The sequence below is a fragment of the Oncorhynchus masou genome, chromosome 33 (genome assembly GCF_036934945.1).
Source record: "Oncorhynchus masou masou isolate Uvic2021 chromosome 33, UVic_Omas_1.1, whole genome shotgun sequence".
NCBI classification, from domain to species: domain Eukaryota; kingdom Metazoa; phylum Chordata; class Actinopteri; order Salmoniformes; family Salmonidae; genus Oncorhynchus; species Oncorhynchus masou.
Window position 1 is genome coordinate 17,085,371 of NC_088244.1, and position 19,716 is coordinate 17,105,086.

A 19,716-nucleotide genomic window follows, 5' to 3' on the forward strand; every position below is an offset into this window, starting at 1 on the left:
AGCAGGAATTTATATCTGATGTTGACAATCTTCTCATCAACAGCACAGCATCATGTCCAGGGCTCTAAATTACAATTTTCCTTGGTAGCACTGGTGCTCCAAACTTTAAAAAGATAGGAGCACAACACAGCACCCGTAGGATGGATAGAGCATGGTGCTGGCAACACCAAGGACCTGGGATCAATTCATTCCCCTTGGGGCCAACTGTAGAGTATTGCATAAGTACTCTGATAAGTACTAGAAGTCTCTTTGGATAGACACGTCTGCTAAATGACTGTGTCATTACATTACATCTACATTATATACTGTAACATGATACAGTGTTATACACACACACGCGGTCACACTCAATATGGTCTCTTGCCCATGCGATACAGTACAGTAACTCACTCGTTGCCCCAGTCCAGGCGCACAGTGATGTGGCGTTTGATCTCTCTGGTCTGGTCTTGGGCCAGGTGACCCTGGATGAGCTGCCGGCGCAGGTCGATGAGCTCATTCATCACATGACGCAGTTTGTGGAACAGGTCCACCTTGTGCTTCTGTGTGGATCACATACACAACAATATGATCAAAACATAGAACATTGCATATGACATTACATGGTTCAATACACATTGAGTCTTGGAGACTCCCACACTATAGTATGCCTACTGTATATTGGTCTGAACAATGACGTTTCCATGTTAGTACCCCTATGTTGATGAGAGTTCCCTGGTCTGCTATGGGAGAACCCAGTACCTCCAGCTCCAGGCAGCCTCATGATTCGATCCCTGGTTTTAAATATACTTCCATTATGAAACACACAGCTAACCAACTAGATACTGTCAGAGTGCAGGTGTTCCTCCTGACAGAAGAAGGTCAGGGTTATGAAAGTGTAATGGGTGTTGATAAAACACACTGTGACATGGCTGTGTCATGAAATAATTATGCTGGAATTATGCAGCTATTAAGGAAACTGGTTCAGTGAAGCCTGTTTCTCTGTTATTAACAACCAACAAGGATCTTTATTTTCCACTGGAGGTTACATATGATACCATATGCTAAAATACTTGTATAATTCATTAAGAAGATTAAAAAAAATACAAGTCCTACTAGGCTACCTAGTTACCATATGAGTTCCACTGGAGGCTGCCTAGTGGTTCTACTGGAGGCTACCTAGTTACCATATGAGTTCTACTGGAGGCTAACTAGTTACCATATGAGTTCTACTGGAGGCTAACTAGTTACCATATAGTTCCATTGGAGGCTAACTAGTTGCCATACGAGTTCCATTGGAGGCTACCTAGTTACCATACAAGTTCCATTGGAGGCTACCTAGTTACCATACGAGTTCCATTGGAGGCTACCTAGTTACCATACCAGTTCCATTGGAGGCTACCTAGTTACCATACAAGTTCCACTGGAGGCTACCTAGTTACCATATGAGTTCCATTGGATACTAACTAGTTACCATATGAGTTCTACTGGAGGCTACCCACTTACCATATGAGTTCTACTGGAGGCTACCTAGTTACCATATGCGTTCTACTGGAGGCTACCTAGTTACCATATGAGTTCTACTGGAGGCTACCTAGTTACCATATGAGATCTACTGGAGGCTGCCTAGTTACCATATGAGTTCTACTGGAGGCTACCTAGTTACCATATGAGTTCTACTGGAGGCTACCTAGTTACCATATGAGTTCTACTGGAGGCTACCTAGTTACCATATGAGTTCTACTGGAGGCTACCTAGTTACCATATGAGTTCTACTGGAGGCTACCTATTTACCATATGAGTTCTACTGGAGGCTACCTAGTTACCATATGAGTTCTACTGGAGGCTACCTAGTTACCATATGAGTTCTACTGGAGGCTACCTAGTTACCATATGAGTTCTACTGGAGGCTATCCAGTTACCATATGAGTTCTACTGGAGGCTACCTAGTTACCATATGAGTTCTACTGGAGGCTACCTAGTTACCATATGAGTTCTACTGGAGGCTACCTAGTTACCATATGAGTTCTACTGGAGGCTACCCAGTTACCATATGAGTTCTACTGGAGGCTACCTATTTACCATATGAGTTCTACTGGAGGCTACCTAGTTACCATATGAGTTCTACTGGAGGCTACCTAGTTACCATATGAGTTCTACTGGAGGCTACCTAGTTACCATATGAGTTCTACTGGAGGCTATCCAGTTACCATATGAGTTCTACTGGAGGCTACCTAGTTACCATATGAGATCTACTGGAGGCTGCCCAGTTACCATATGAGTTCTACTGGAGGCTACCCAGTTACCATATGAGTTCTACTGGAGGATACCCAGTTACCATATGAGTTCTACTGGAGGCTACCTAGTTACCATATGAGATCTACTGGAGGCTGCCTACTTACCATATGAGTTCCACTGGTGGCTGCCTCGTTGCCATATGATTTCCATTGCAGGCTACCTAGTTACCATACGAGTTCCATTGGAGGCTACCTAGTTACCATATAGTTCCATTGGAGGCTAACTAGTTGCCATACGAGTTCCATTGGAGACTACCTAATTACCATACGAGTTCCATTGGAGACTACCTAATTACCATACGACATCCATTGGAGGCTACCTAGTTACCATACGAGTTCCATTCGAGGCCACCTAGTTACCATACAAGTTCCATTAGAGGCTACCTAGTTACCATACGAGTTCCATTCGAGGGTACCTAGTTACCATATGAGTTCCACTGGAGGCTACCTAGTTACCATGTGAGTTCTACTGGTGGCTATCCAGTTACCATATGAGTTCTACTGGACGCTACCCAGTTACCATATGAGTTCCACTGGCGGCTACCTAGTTACCATATGAGTTCTACTGGAGGCTGCCTAGTTACCATATGAGTTCCACTGGCGGCTGCCTAGTTACCATATGAGTTCCATTGGAGGCTACCTAGTTACCATATGAGTTCCACTGGAGGCTACCTTGTTACCATATGAGTTCCATTGGAGGCTAACTGGTTACCATATGAGTTCTACTGGAGGCTGCCTAGTTACCATATGAGTTCCACTGGCGGCTGCCTAGTTACCATATGAGTTCCACTGGCGGCTACCTAGTTACCATATGAGTTCCACTGGAGGCTACCTAGTTACCATATGAGTTCCACTGGCGGCTACCTAGTTACCATATGAGTTCCACTGGCGGCTACCTAGTTACCATATGAGTTCCACTGGCGGCTACCTAGTTACCATATGAGTTCCACTGGCGGCTACCTAGTTACCATATGAGTTCCACTGGAGGCTACCTAGTTACCATATGAGTTCCACTGGCGGCTACCTAGTTACCATATGAGTTCCACTGGCGGCTGCCTAGTTACCATACGAGTTCCATTGGAGGCTACCTAGTTACCATACCAGTTCCATTCGAGGCCACCTAGTTACCATACAAGTTCCATTAGAGGCTACCTAGTTACCATACGAGTTCCATTCGAGGCTACCTAGTTACCATACGAGTTCCATTGGAGGCTACCTAGTTACCATACCAGTTCCATTCGAGGCCACCTAGTTACCATACAAGTTCCATTAGAGGCTACCTAGTTACCATACGAGTTCCATTCGAGGCTACCTAGTTACCATATGAGTTCCACTGGCGGCTACCTAGTTACCATATGAGTTCCACTGGCGGCTACCTAGTTACCATATGAGTTCCACTGGCGGCTACCTAGTTACCATATGAGTTCCACTGGCGGCTGCCTAGTTACCATATGAGTTCCACTGGCGGCTACCCAGTTACCATATGAGTTCCACTGGAGGCTACCTAGTTACCATATGAGTTCCATTGGAGGCTACCTAGTTAACATATGAGTTCCATTGGAGGCTACCTAGTTACCATACAAGTTCCATTGGAGGCTACCTAGTTACCATACGAGTTCCATTGGAGGCTACCTAGTTACCATACCAGTTCCATTGGAGGCTACCTAGTTACCATACAAGTTCCACTGGAGGCTACCTAGTTACCATATGAGTTCCATTGGAGACTAACTAGTTACCATATGAGTTCTACTGGAGGCTACCCACTTACCATATGAGTTCTACTGGAGGCTACCTAGTTACCATATGCGTTCTACTGGAGGCTACCTAGTTACCATATGAGTTCTACTGGAGGCTACCTAGTTACCATATGAGATCTACTGGAGGCTGCCTAGTTACCATATGAGTTCTACTGGAGGCTACCTAGTTACCATATGAGTTCTACTGGAGGCTACCTAGTTACCATATGAGTTCCACTGGCGGCTACCTAGTTACCATATGAGTTCCACTGGAGGCTACCTAGTTACCATATGAGTTCCACTGGCGGCTACCTAGTTACCATATGAGTTCCACTGGCGGCTGCCTAGTTACCATACAAGTTCCATTGGAGGCTACCTAGTTACCATACCAGTTCCATTCGAGGCCACCTAGTTACCATACAAGTTCCATTAGAGGCTACCTAGTTACCATACCAGTTCCATTCGAGACCACCTAGTTACCATACGAGTTCCATTGGAGGCTACCTAGTTACCATACCAGTTCCATTCGAGGCCACCTAGTTACCATACAAGTTCCATTAGAGGCTACCTAGTTACCATACGAGTTCCATTCGAGGCTACCTAGTTACCATATGAGTTCCACTGGCGGCTACCTAGTTACCATATGAGTTCCACTGGCGGCTACCTAGTTACCATATGAGTTCCACTGGCGGCTACCTAGTTACCATATGAGTTCCACTGGCGGCTGCCTAGTTACCATATGAGTTCCACTGGCGGCTACTCAGTTACCATATGAGTTCCACTGGAGGCTACCTAGTTACCATATGAGTTCCATTGGAGGCTACCTAGTTAACATATGAGTTCCATTGGAGGCTACCTAGTTACCATACAAGTTCCATTGGAGGCTACCTAGTTACCATACGAGTTCCATTGGAGGCTACCTAGTTACCATACCAGTTCCATTGGAGGCTACCTAGTTACCATACAAGTTCCACTGGAGGCTACCTAGTTACCATATGAGTTCCATTGGAGACTAACTAGTTACCATATGAGTTCTACTGGAGGCTACCCACTTACCATATGAGTTCTACTGGAGGCTACCTAGTTACCATATGCGTTCTACTGGAGGCTACCTAGTTACCATATGAGTTCTACTGGAGGCTACCTAGTTACCATATGAGATCTACTGGAGGCTGCCTAGTTACCATATGAGTTCTACTGGAGGCTACCTAGTTACCATATGAGTTCTACTGGAGGCTACCTAGTTACCATATGAGTTCTACTGGAGGCTACCTAGTTACCATATGAGTTCTACTGGAGGCTACCCAGTTACCATATGAGTTCTACTGGAGGCTACCTATTTACCATATGAGTTCTACTGGAGGCTACCTAGTTACCATATGAGTTCTACTGGAGGCTACCTAGTTACCATATGAGTTCTACTGGAGGCTACCTAGTTACCATATGAGTTCTACTGGAGGCTACCTAGTTACCATATGAGTTCTACTGGAGGCTACCCAGTTACCATATGAGTTCTACTGGAAGCTACCTATTTACCATATGAGTTCTACTGGAGGCTACCTAGTTACCATATGAGTTCTACTGGAGGCTACCTAGTTACCATATGAGTTCTACTGGAGGCTATCCAGTTACCATATGAGTTCTACTGGAGGCTACCTAGTTACCATATGAGTTCTACTGGAGGCTGCCCAGTTACCATATGAGTTCTACTGGAGGCTACCCAGTTACCATATGAGTTCTACTGGAGGATACCCAGTTACCATATGAGTTCTACTGGAGGCTACCTAGTTACCATATGAGATCTACTGGAGGCTGCCTACTTACCATATGAGTTCCACTGGTGGCTGCCTCGTTGCCATATGATTTCCATTGCAGGCTACTTAGTTACCATACGAGTTCCATTGGAGAATACCTAGTTACCATATAGTTCCATTGGAGGCTAACTAGTTGCCATACGAGTTCCATTGGAGACTACCTAATTACCATACGAGTTCCATTGGAGGCTACCTAGTTACCATACAAGTTCCATTAGAGGCTACCTAGTTACCATACGAGTTCCATTCGAGGGTACCTAGTTACCATATGCGTTCCACTGGAGGCTACCTAGTTACCATGTGAGTTCTACTGGTGGCTATCCAGTTACCATATGAGTTCTACTGGACGCTACCCAGTTACCATATGAGTTCCACTGGTGGCTACCTAGTTACCATATGAGTTCTACTGGAGGCTGCCTAGTTACCATATGAGTTCCACTGGCGGCTGCCTAGTTACCATATGAGTTCCATTGGAGGCTACCTAGTTACCATATGAGTTCCACTGGAGGCTACCTTGTTACCATATGAGTTCCATTGGAGGCTAACTGGTTACCATATGAGTTCTACTGGAGGCTGCCTAGTTACCATATGAGTTCCACTGGCGGCTGCCTAGTTACCATATGAGTTCCACTGGCGGCTACCTAGTTACCATATGAGTTCCACTGGAGGCTACCTAGTTACCATATGAGTTCCACTGGCGGCTACCTAGTTACCATATGAGTTCCACTGGCGGCTACATAGTTACCATATGAGTTCCACTGGAGGCTACCTAGTTACCATATGAGTTCCACTGGCGGCTACCTAGTTACCATATGAGTTCCACTGGCGGCTGCCTAGTTACCATACGAGTTCCATTGGAGGCTACCTAGTTACCATACCAGTTCCATTCGAGGCCACCTAGTTACCATACAAGTTCCATTAGAGGCTACCTAGTTACCATACGAGTTCCATTCGAGGCTACCTAGTTACCATATGAGTTCCACTGGCGGCTACCTAGTTACCATATGAGTTCCACTGGCGGCTACCTAGTTACCATATGAGTTCCACTGGCGGCTACCTAGTTACCATATGAGTTCCACTGGCGGCTGCCTAGTTACCATATGAGTTCCACTGGCGGCTACCCAGTTACCATATGAGTTCCATTGCAGGCTACCTAGTTACCATACGAGTTCCATTGGAGGCTAACTAGTTTCCATACGAGTTCCATTGGAGACTACCTAATTACCATACGAGTTCCATTGGAGACTACCTAATTACCATACGAGTTCCATTGGAGGCTACCTAGTTACCATACGAGTTCCATTCGAGGCCACCTAGTTACCATACAAGTTCCATTAGAGGCTACCTAGTTACCATACGAGTTCCATTCGAGGGTACCTAGTTACCATATGCGTTCCACTGGAGGCTACCTAGTTACCATGTGAGTTCTACTGGTGGCTATCCAGTTACCATATGAGTTCTACTGGACGCTACCCAGTTACCATATGAGTTCCACTGGAGGCTACCTAGTTACCATATGAGTTCTACTGGAGGCTACCTAGTTACCATATGAGTTCTACTGGAGGCTACCTAGTTACCATATGAGTTCTACTGGAGGCTACCCAGTTACCATATGAGTTCTACTGGAGGCTACCTATTTACCATATGAGTTCTACTGGAGGCTGCCTAGTTACCATATGAGTTCTACTGGAGGCTACCTAGTTACCATATGAGTTCTACTGGAGGCTATCCAGTTACCATATGAGTTCTACTGGAGGCTACCTAGTTACCATATGAGATCTACTGGAGGCTGCCCAGTTACCATATGAGTTCTACTGGAGGCTACCCAGTTACCATATGAGTTCTACTGGAGGATAGACAGTTACCATATGAGTTCTACTGGAGGCTACCTAGTTACCATATGAGATCTACTGGAGGCTGCCTACTTACCATATGAGTTCCACTGGTGGCTGCCTCGTTGCCATATGATTTCCATTGCAGGCTACCTAGTTACCATACGAGTTCCATTGGAGGCTACCTAGTTACCATATAGTTCCATTGGAGGCTAACTAGTTGCCATACGAGTTCCATTGTAGACTACCTAATTACCATACGAGTTCCATTGGAGACTACCTAATTACCATACGAGTTCCATTGGAGGCTACCTAGTTACCATACGAGTTCCATTCGAGGCCACCTAGTTACCATACAAGTTCCATTAGAGGCTACCTAGTTACCATACGAGTTCCATTCGAGGGTACCTAGTTACCATATGAGTTCCACTGGTGGCTACCTAGTTACCATATGAGTTCTACTGGAGGCTGCCTAGTTACCATATGAGTTCCACTGGCGGCTGCCTAGTTACCATATGAGTTCCATTGGAGGCTACCTAGTTACCATATGAGTTCCACTGGAGGCTACCTTGTTACCATATGAGTTCCATTGGAGGCTAACTGGTTACCATATGAGTTCTACTGGAGGCTGCCTAGTTACCATATGAGTTCCACTGGCGGCTGCCTAGTTACCATATGAGTTCCACTGGCGGCTACCTAGTTACCATATGAGTTCCACTGGAGGCTACCTAGTTACCATATGAGTTCCACTGACGGCTACCTAGTTACCATATGAGTTCCACTGGCGGCTACATAGTTACCATATGAGTTCCACTGGAGGCTACCTAGTTACCATATGAGTTCCACTGGCGGCTACCTAGTTACCATATGAGTTCCACTGGCGGCTGCCTAGTTACCATACGAGTTCCATTGGAGGCTACCTAGTTACCATACCAGTTCCATTCGAGGCCACCTAGTTACCATACAAGTTCCATTAGAGGCTACCTAGTTACCATACGAGTTCCATTCGAGGCTACCTAGTTACCATATGAGTTCCACTGGCGGCTACCTAGTTACCATATGAGTTCCACTGGCGGCTACCTAGTTACCATATTAGTTCCACTGGCGGCTACCTAGTTACCATATGAGTTCCACTGGCGGCTGCCTAGTTACCATATGAGTTCCACTGGCGGCTACCCAGTTACCATATGAGTTCCACTGGAGGCTACCTAGTTACCATATGAGTTCCATTGGAGGCTACCTAGTTAACATATGAGTTCCATTGGAGGCTACCTAGTTACCATAAGAGTTCCATTGGAGGCTACCTAGTTACCATACCAGTTCCATTGGAGGCTACCTAGTTACCATACAAGTTCCATTGGAGGCTACCTAGTTACCATACGAGTTCCATTGGAGGCTACCTAGTTACCATACGAGTTCCATTGGAGGCTACCTAGTTACCATATGAGTTCCATTGGAGGCTACCTAGTTACCATACAAGTTCCATTGGAGGCTACCTAGTTACCATACGAGTTCCATTGGAGGCTACCTAGTTACCATACAAGTTCCATTGGAGGCTACCTAGTTACCATACAAGTTCCATTGGAGGCTACCTAGTTACCATACAAGTTCCATTGGAGGCTACATAGTTACCATACAAGTTCCATTGGAGGCGACCTAGTTACCATACGAGTTCCATTGGAGGCTACCTAGTTACCATATGAGTTCCACTGGAGGCTGCCTAGTGGTTCTACTGGAGGCTACCTAGTTACCATATGAGTTCTACTGGAGGCTACCTAGTTACTATATGAGTTCTACTGGAGGCTACCTAGTTACCATACGAGTTCCATTGGAGGCTACATAGTTACCATACAAGTTCCATTGGAGGCTACCTATTTACCATACGAGTTCCATTGGAGGCTATCTAGTTACCATACGAGTTCCATTGGAGGCTACATAGTTACCATACAAGTTCCATTGGAGGCTACCTAGTTACCATACGAGTTCCATTGGAGGCTACCTAGTTACCATACAAGTTCCATTGGAGAATACCAGGTTACCATATGAGTTCTACTGGCGGCTACCTAGTTACCATATGAGTTCCATTGGATGCTACCTAGTTACCATATTCTAACATACCGAGTTCTAACATTATTAATTAATTAAATCCTACTCAGTTGACCTACAGGTGATACAGGGTTTCATCAGTCACAGCTTCATGGAAACAAACTTTTCTCCATGACCAAGGACATCACTTTTAATTGAGCAGCGCACACTACTTCCCAGGTTTGTTTAAATAAGTGCAAAGATTAAGCGCATCCACAACGTTCATGTACATTTAATGAGGGTAAACATTCCATGTTCTCAAACTGCTCATGGCTGTAGGAAAACAAAGATTTTAGTCAGAGTTGATGAGGCATCTCGGACGGCTGTTCTGTAAGGTCTAATTATATACATTACAACAGATACACATTAATGCTCAAGCCATCGCTCCCTGAAGTACCACTATGAATTCTAATTGGCAACAAAACGCCTCGAGGGCAAAACATTCAGGGAAAAATCTAATAAAGTTGTCAACATCTAGCCAATGATACATCCTGCTTTTTATGGATGGTAACCGTGGTGGTGACTGGCTACACTGGCTACCAAACAGGGGGCAGAATGAGTGCAGTGTTAAATCAATGGTTTGTATTAGTCGTGCTTGACAGGAAGTTACATCACCACAGTGCCGCCCCAGGCTCCTTGGCTCCTCTGAGCATGAGCAGTCCTCAGTGAGAGGTTACGTAAAAACACGCTGCCAGCTCGACAACATCTCCCTCCTCTCAGCTCAAGCTGCAGCTACATTCAGTAGCTACATCCTCCTGGCTCCTGCCCCCTCTACACTTAGCATGATAAGGGTTTATTTAGGTCTCATGGAACATTTATAAAGTGAGAGGAGGATGATGATGCTGGCTGAATGTACAGAACTGTATTGGGTTTTAAGTTGATGTTATAATAGACCATGACAGGTAAACATTAGCCTGGGCCAGATCTGTGTGGGATTTAGCTATCTCTTCTGACTATCATTGGTATGAATGGCATGCCAACGATAGAGGAGTTGGCTACTGCACATAGAGATCTGGGACGAGGCTAGACAAAGAGCTGTGGTAACAGCAGAGTGACATACAGTGAAATTGCCTAGGACAGCTAGCTATCTAGGACATTATTTATGGCCAATGACTATTTTTGGTTTTACAGTAATATGAAGACATAGAGTGGAGTGACAGCCTTTAGGACATGTTATGGGGATTCATGGGAAGGGGCTGCATTTGCAGTAGAGTGTGTTCAACCCCAATGGTTTCTTACAATCCCACAGTATCTTGCAAATAGACATGGGCTTTTCAGGTATTGAATGAGGTGGATGAGGAACCTGCATACTGTAGGTAAAACTGCATCTCATCAAATCCCTTGAGCTGAGTATGTAATGCATGGATGGATGCAGCTCCTATTTCTTGTTCCCTTTCTGATGATCTTCTAACCCTGCACATTGAATCTAAACGGACCCAGTGTTTCCTCGACACTAGACAGAGGTCTCCCAGTGAAAGGTGAAACGGTACTCACCACGTAGAGTTGCTTCCACAGCACGCCCCATTCCTGCAGGGTGGAGGTGGTCTCAGTGATGATAGGATCTTCCAGAGGCACCACCGTCTCACACACCCTAGGGTGAGACACACAGTTATAGAAACAGAGTCAGACACTCAGAAATATTCAGATTTGACAGAGGGAAACAAATAGAGAAACAAAAACAGAAATAATTGAACGCACGCACAAACACACATGGATACATACACACACTCAAGCATACATGCACACACTCACTCACACATACACACACATTTAGATCACTGCCCTGAGCTGACACTGTAATGACATAACTCATGATTCAAAATAATCAAACATTACACAGTAATGAGCTTTTCACTTTGTGAAATTAGGATTACAATGGATCATTAGAGCAAAAACACAATAGATATAATTTATTGTTCAGAGTGCCAACCATGAGACTAAATGTAAGACAAGAGAAAGACCTTCAGCAAGACAGAGAGAAGACAGCCAGGTTATGTTGTGAGATGTGGTTCTATGCACTGTGGTTTTAGATTCCATAATGTACAACTATGCATTGCTGACCTTTTACATTTTGATCTATATAAAATGGGTCTAGTTAAAACCACAAGACAGTTCATTCATTACATAACAAGTTAGAATGATACTCTATATATCCAGCATAGATGTGATGCATTGGGAGAACTGAGGAGAAACCATACAGATGTACATGATGTTAATTTGAGCCAGTTTTCCACGGTAGGAAAATAATCTCGCAGCAACATGAAATGTGAATTATTATCTGGTTTCTAATTCATGGGCATTATTTGTAGGGGTTGATAACTTTTTCTTTAGGGCAAATCAAGTCTGACATTTTAAAGTAGAAATTACAAACTTTAGAAGCCTTCTTAAACCTTGAATACACTACAAGTTTCAATTTCATGCTGTGTAGGAAAGTTCTCAGCAACAAAAGAGTGATCAAATTAAGTTCCTACATCTGTAGGTGTTTCACATCATTAACCACACTGAACGGCAATGCACATATCTCAAGTGCAACTCTGAGCGGGAAGTGTCACAATACCAACTTCTGCACCGTTAATTGATGATTGGGCGTCAGGTAGCCTAGCGGTTAAGAGCATTGGGCAAGTAACCGAAAGGTCGCTAGTTCGAATCCCCTAGTCAACTAGATAAAAAAATCTGTCGATGTTCCCTTGAGCAAGGCACTAAACCCTAATTGCTCTGGATAAGAGTGTCTGCTAGATTACAGAAATGTGAATTTAAATGTTAAACTGTCATTGTTTTAAAAGCAAACCAGAGCTCTCTGACTAGGTCCTATGTGCTATAGCAGCACTGGAGGGCGTTGGTGTAACACTGTGAAGTATCCTCCCAGTCCCCACTGTGAAGTTTCCTCCCAGTCCACACTGTGAAGTATCCTCCCTGTCAACACTGTGAAGTATCCCCCCAGTCCACAATGTGAAGTATCATCCCAGTCCACACTGTGAAGTATCCTCCCAGTCCACACTGTGAAGTATCCTCCCAGTCCACACTGTGAAGTATCATCCCAGTCCACACTGTGAAGTATCCTCCCAGTCCACACTGTGAAGTATCCTCCTATTCCACACTGTGAAGTATCCTCCCAGTCCACACTGTGAAGTATCCTCCCAGTCCACACTGGGAAGTATCCTCCCTGTCCACACTGTGAAGTATCCTCCGTGCCCACACTGTGAAGTAGCCACCCAGTCCACACTGCAAAGATACTGATCCTAGCCTAATCTCCATCAACACTAGCTGATAAATAGCTGCCTGCCTGCCTGCCTGTCTTTGCTCTGCCTGCTTTCTGCTTCCACTGCCATGAACAGCTTTTGTGCCTTGAACAGCTCTGATGACCACTGCTGTCGTGTGTGTCCGTTGGAGGGTGTGTGTGTGTGTGTGTGTTGGTATGCTTCGCTGGCAAAGCAGAACTAATGCTGTTTAAGTATAGATCCTCACAGATCAGTGATGAGGGAAATGAGGCCACAGAAATGGGCAAGACATGCACACATCATTGAATCTGACCCAATGGCAGCATGACATTATGTTGTGGGAAAGACAACGCTTCCTTTGACTTCCATGAACCAATGCTCCTGTTCCACTTATCTCATCTATCACATTGGTCTTATGACTTAACAGGAAGAGACTCACCCTCTGTTGCTGACTGTGGATTTCTTCAGGTGGACATAGCTGGCTGGGAATATACCCTGCTGGATGGATAGGGCAAAAGTGTTAAAAAGAGAGTAGCAAGGTCCTGCAACGGAAGACCATAGTCGTCTACATGCATGGAAACAGTATGTCCCACATGTTGCATGTGTGCCCTGTGTTGTACTTGTTATGCTTTGGTCAACTGTAATATGGAGCAGTTGTTAGAGGACTAGAGCTGTGTTGACAGAGAACGACTACTGTAGCAACAAGCTACTCTTAGATTGTGGCTATTTTAATACTGCTCTAACTCTCTCTGACACACACACACACTAGCACGCATGCACACACACAAACACAGACACACATACAAGCTGCATATGCAGAAGTGCCAGCCCAATTGTAGCTGAGCTGGGGAGGACAGAACAGTGCAAACTGCCACCCGTGCAGTTCCTCTTTTTGCTATAATCTGACAGATGTGATGAATTGGCCACAGTAAGCACAGCTGATTGTGGCAGCTCAGGGAGAGTATGAGCGAGGGAGTGTGGGAGGAAGAGTACATAACAAAATGGAGGCGTGTTGGTGGGGGACTGTAAATAGCTCATGAAAGTAGTGAAAGCAGGATGGGCATTAGCATCACATAAGACCTTGAGAGATCTGCCAGGATTGTGAGAAGTTTTTGTGTGTCTTTCTGGAACAATATGTTATCTGACATAACTCTAGATCTTACTGACCTTTGACTTCAGGTCGGTTTCAAAGAATGATGAGACAAAAGAGGTATCTGTAGCCTGGTCCCAGATCTGTAGATCAGTGCTTTATCCCACTGTCCAGCACTGTCATGACATTGTAGACGAGTAAACCACATACAGATCGGGGACCGGGGCCAGGCTAAGGCATCACTGCTTTCCCAGCTTATTAAGATACTGACTGAGTGACTGGTATCAGATGTCAGACATTTTGATTTGGAATATGAAGCCGGAGGAACGGGTACGGTAATAGACATGGTTTACTAAACAATCGATTGGATCGGAAGAGGATGTGTCAGTAATATTTCATAATAATTTACTGCAGTGCAGAATATTGATCAATGGCAGAAGCCATGGTGGTGCATTGCTTGGAGGTACTATACATATTTAGTTCAAACATAGTGTAGGCAAGGTACACACATCCAATAAACCTCCACAGCTGCAGGAAGGAACAGTACCACCTTGGGTCTCTTGGCTGTCCCACCCCAACGGGAGGTCGGCTCCCACTCAGCCCAGTCAAAGTTCTTCTCTGTACTGGCACCCCAATGATAGAAACAGCTTCCCCTGATGCTAGGGGAACAAAGTCCCTGCCCATCTTCTGAAAATGTCTGAAACCATACCTCATCAACGAGTATCTTAAATAAGAAAACTCAGTCTTATCCCTACCCCCAAAAAATAACAAATAAACTTGCACTTGACTTTTCCTACTAGCACTGACTTTGCTGATAACTTATTTGAGGAAAACATGTATTACTACAACTATGATATGTGGTTGTCTCACCTAGCTATCTTAAGATGAATGCACTAACTGTAAGCGTCTGCTAAATCAGTGGATCCCAGCATTTTTTGGTTACTGTAGCACAAACTGAATTTTGCTCTGACTGGCGTATTCCTGAAGTACCCCCTCCTGTGCATTTTACCAGTAGGTCTATGGTCTCAAGGGTCTTCTTAAGTACTGTACCTCCTGTGGATAGGCGAAGTACACCCAGGGGTCCTTGTACTCCCGGTTGGGAACTACAGTTCTAAATGACTAAAATGTTAATGTAAAATGTAATGATGCCATAGAAAAAAATAAGATGAATACCTGCACACTGTTTGAATGCTCTTTAATTTCGAAAGTAATGTGGTCAGCCTGACAAAGAGACACTTAGTAATCAAAACATTGCTATTAAAATATAGGATTACTTTAGCAGCTGTAAGAGTATTGTCTTTTTACTGTACCTATCTAGGCCTTGTGTTAATCGAGCTCAATCTGGAGGAGAAGTGTGCCAGTTTACATGGAGCTGCATGTCAGAGCAACAGCTGAGCAGGCTCTATGGGTGGGATGGCAGGAGACCACATCCTCCTCCCCTCTAACTCTCATCTCCCAGCTAAACACAAACTGCTGCAGGCTTTTATCTTAGATGCTCCAACATATTCTCCTCTTACACTCATGTAGGGTGGCAAAATTCTTGGAATTTTCAATAAATTCCCTAGTTTTCCAGAAATCTTGGTTGTAGGACTAGGTTTCATGCATATTCCATCCTGATTCAGGGAACCATCCAACTGGGATTTCGGGGAAAACCAGGAAATTTAAATTCCAGGAATTTAACAACCCTATACTCATCTCATTGGAAGAGAGATGAATGGTGAAAAGTACACTTGATGCCTCTTTGTATGAACGGTGAAACACTTGTGGCTGTATTTTAACATCCTAATGCAATAGTACATCTAAGTGCAGGCGGTAGCGGGGTGTGTCAGAAATATTTTTGCTATTTTCACTATCACAATTACCCGCGCACTTGGTGGCATTGACGCAAAAGAGCTGGGTTGTGGGCGTGTCAAGGCATGGCTCCTCGCTGGCCAATCAGAACGTCCTCCATGGCGAATATGTGGTTGCTTCAAGTTGTGTATTTTATGGTACTTTCTAATGTATTGCCTTGGAATTAACACCATTTCAGATGTTAGTCTATAGTTTCTTAAATGGCTTACAGAATACAGAAACAAAATAACAAAATGTAAATGTAACCCATTTGTTCTAAGGAATCGCATGGCATTCACACTGACACTTTGGCTAAATCAAATGAAAGATTATTTGTCACGTGCGCCGAATACAACAGTGAAATGCTTACTTACAAGCCCTAACCAACAGTACAATTTTTAAGTAGAAAATAGGTATTTGGTGAACAATAGATAACTAAGGAAATAAAAAACAACAGTAAAAAGACAATGAAAAATAACAGAAGCGAGGCTACATATAGTAGCGAGGCTTTAACAGTAGCGAGGCTATATATAGTAGCGAGGCTATAACAGTAGCGAGGCGATATATAGTAGCGAGGCTACATATAGTAGCGAGGCTACATATAGTAGCGAGGCTATATATAGTAGCGAGGCTATATATAGTAGCGAGGCTATATATAGTAGCGAGGCTATAACAGTAGCGAGGCTATAACAGTAGCGAGGCTATATATAGTAGCGAGGCTATAACAGTAGCGAGGCTATATATAGTAGCGAGGCTATAACAGTAGCGAGGCTATATATAGTAGCGAGGCTATATATAGTAGCAAGGCTATAACAGTAGCGAGGGTATATATAGTAGCGAGGCTATATATAGTAGCGAGGCTATAACAGTAGCGAGGGTATATATAGTAGCGAGGCTATATATAGTAGCGAGGCTATAAGAGTAGCGAGGCTATATATAGTAGCGAGGCTATAACAGTAGCGAGGCTATATATAGTAGCGAGGCTATAACAGTAGCGAGGCTATATATAGTAGCGAGGCTATATATAGTAGCGAGGCTATATATAGTAGCGAGGCTATAACAGTAGCGAGGCTATATATAGTAGCAAGGCTATAACAGTAGCGAGGGTATATATAGTAGCGAGGCTATATATAGTAGCGAGGCTATATATAGTAGCGAGGCTATATATAGTGGCGAGGGTATATATAGTAGCGAGGCTATATATAGTAGCGAGGCTATAACAGTAGCGAGGCTATATATAGTAGCGAGGCTATATATAGTAGCGAGGCTATATATAGTAGCGAGGCTATAACAGTAGCGAGGCTATATATAGTAGCGAGGCTATAACAGTAGCGAGGCTATATATAGTAGCGAGGCTATAACAGTAGCGAGGGTATATATAGTAGCGAGGCTATATATAGTAGCGAGGCTATATATAGTAGCGAGGCTATATATAGTGGCGAGGGTATATATAGTAGCGAGGCTATATATAGTAGCGAGGCTATAAGAGTAGCGAGGCTATAACAGTAGCGAGGCTATATATAGTAGCGAGGCTATAACAGTAGCGAGGCTATATATAGTAGCGAGGCTATAACAGTAGCGAGGCTATATATAGTAGCGAGGCTATAACAGTAGCGAGGCTATATACAGTAGCGAGGCTATAACAGTAGCGAGGCTATATATAGTAGCGAGGCTATAACAGTAGCGAGGCTATATATAGTAGCGAGGCTATATATAGTAGCGAGGCTATAACAGTAGCGAGGCTATAACAGTAGCGAGGCTATATATAGTAGCGAGGCTATAACAGTAGCGAGGCTATATATAGTAGCGAGGCTATAACAGTAGCGAGGCTATATATAGTAGCGAGGCTATAACAGTAGCGAGGCTATATATAGTAGCGAGGCTATAACAGTAGCGAGGCTATATATAGTAGCGAGGCTATAACAGTAGCGAGGCTATATATAGTAGCGAGGCTATAACAGTAGCGAGGCTATATATAGTAGCGAGGCTATAACAGTAGCGAGGCTATATATAGTAGCGAGGCTATAACAGTAGCGAGGCTATATATAGTAGCGAGGCTATAACAGTAGCGAGGCTATATATAGTAGCGAGGCTATAACAGTAGCGAGGCTATATATAGTAGCGAGGCTATAACAGTAGCGAGGCTATATATAGTAGCGAGGCTATAACAGTAGCGAGGCTATATATAGTAGCGAGGCTATAACAGTAGCGAGGCTATATATAGTAGCGAGGCTATAACAGTAGCGAGGCTATATACAGTAGCGAGGCTATAACAGTGGCGAGGCTATATATAGTAGCGAGGCTATAACAGTAGCGAGGCTATATATAGTAGCGAGGCTATATATAGTAGCGAGGCTATAACAGTAGCGAGGCTATAACAGTAGCGAGGCTATATATAGTAGCGAGGCTATAACAGTAGCGAGGCTATATATAGTAGCGAGGCTATAACAGTAGCGAGGCTATAACAGTAGCGAGGCTATATATAGTAGCGAGGCTATATATAGTAGCGAGGCTATAACAGTAGCGAGGCTATAACAGTAGCGAGGCTATATATAGTAGCGAGGCTATAACAGTAGCGAGGCTATATATAGTAGCGAGGCTATAACAGTAGCGAGGCTATAACAGTAGCGAGGCTATATATAGTAGCGAGGCTATATATAGTAGCGAGGCTATAACAGTAGCGAGGCTATAACAGTAGCGAGGCTATATATAGTAGCGAGGCTATATATAGTAGCGAGGCTATAACAGTAGCGAGGCTATAACAGTAGCGAGGCTATATATAGTAGCGAGGCTATAACAGTAGCGAGGCTATATACCGGCACCGGTTAGTCGGGCTAATTGAGGTAGTATGTATAGTTGAAGTCGGAAGTTTACATACACTCCACAAAAGTCTTGTTAACAAACTACAGTTTTGGCAAGTCGGTTAGAACATTTACTTTGTGCATGACACAAGTCATTTATCCAACAATTGTTTTCAGACAGATTATTTCACTTGTAATTCACTGTATCACAATTCCAGTGGGTCAGAAGTCTACATACACTAAGTTGACTGTGCCTTTAAACAGCTTGGAAAATTCCAGAAAATGATGTCATGGCTTTAGAAGCTTCTAATTGACATAATTTCAGTCAATTGGAGGTGTACATGTGGATGTATTTCAAGGTCTACCTTCAAACTCAGTTCCTCTTTGCTTGACATCATGGGAAAATCAAAATAAATCAGCTAAGACATCAGGAAAAATGGTCTGGTTCTTCCTTGGAAGCAAACACCATGGGACCACGCAGCCGTCATACCGCTCAGGAAGGAAACACCATGGGACCACGCAGCCGTCATACCGCTCAGGAAGGAAACACCATGGGACCACGCAGCCGTCATATCGCTCAGGAAGGAAACACCATGGGACCACGCAACCGTCATATCGCTCAGGAAGGAAACACGTTCTGTCTCCTAGAGATGAACGTACTTTGGTGCAAAAAGTGCAAATCAATCCCAGAACAACAGCAAAGGACCCTGTGAAGATTCTGGAGGAAACAGGTACAAAAGTATCTATATCCACAGTAAAACGAGTCTTACAGTATATCGACATAACCTGAAAGGCTGCTCAACAAGGAAGAAGGCACTGCTCCAAAACTGCCATATAAAAGCCAGACTACGGTTTGCAACTGCACATCGGGGCAAAGATCGTACTTTTTGGAGAAATGTCCTCTGGTCTGATGAAGCAAAAATTGAACTGTTTGGCCATAATGACCATTGTTGTGCTTGAAGGAAAAAGAGGGAGGTTTGCAAGCCAAAGAACACCATCCCAACCATGAAGCACAGGGATGGCAGCATCATGTTGTG

At 44.2% G+C, this 19,716-nt stretch overlaps 1 protein-coding gene across 5 annotated transcripts in view; it reads right to left on the reverse strand.

Annotated features, from left to right (window-relative positions):
* The window catches only part of LOC135527904 (dedicator of cytokinesis protein 3-like), a 118,990-nt gene that overhangs the window by 66,969 nt on the left and 32,305 nt on the right, over positions 1–19,716 (reverse strand). For 4 of the 5 annotated variants that reach the window (XM_064956553.1, XM_064956552.1, XM_064956551.1 and 1 more), the window contains exons 1-2: positions 11,235–13,265; positions 391–539 (exon numbers count right to left, since the gene is read on the reverse strand). In XM_064956553.1, coding sequence (XP_064812625.1) covers positions 391–500 — 110 coding nt within the window. In that variant the 5' untranslated portion in view covers positions 501–539; positions 11,235–13,265. Of the gene's footprint in view, positions 1–390; positions 540–11,234; positions 13,266–13,397; positions 13,454–19,716 lie in introns of those variants that run through there. The other variant, XM_064956554.1, reaches the window with a different exon arrangement.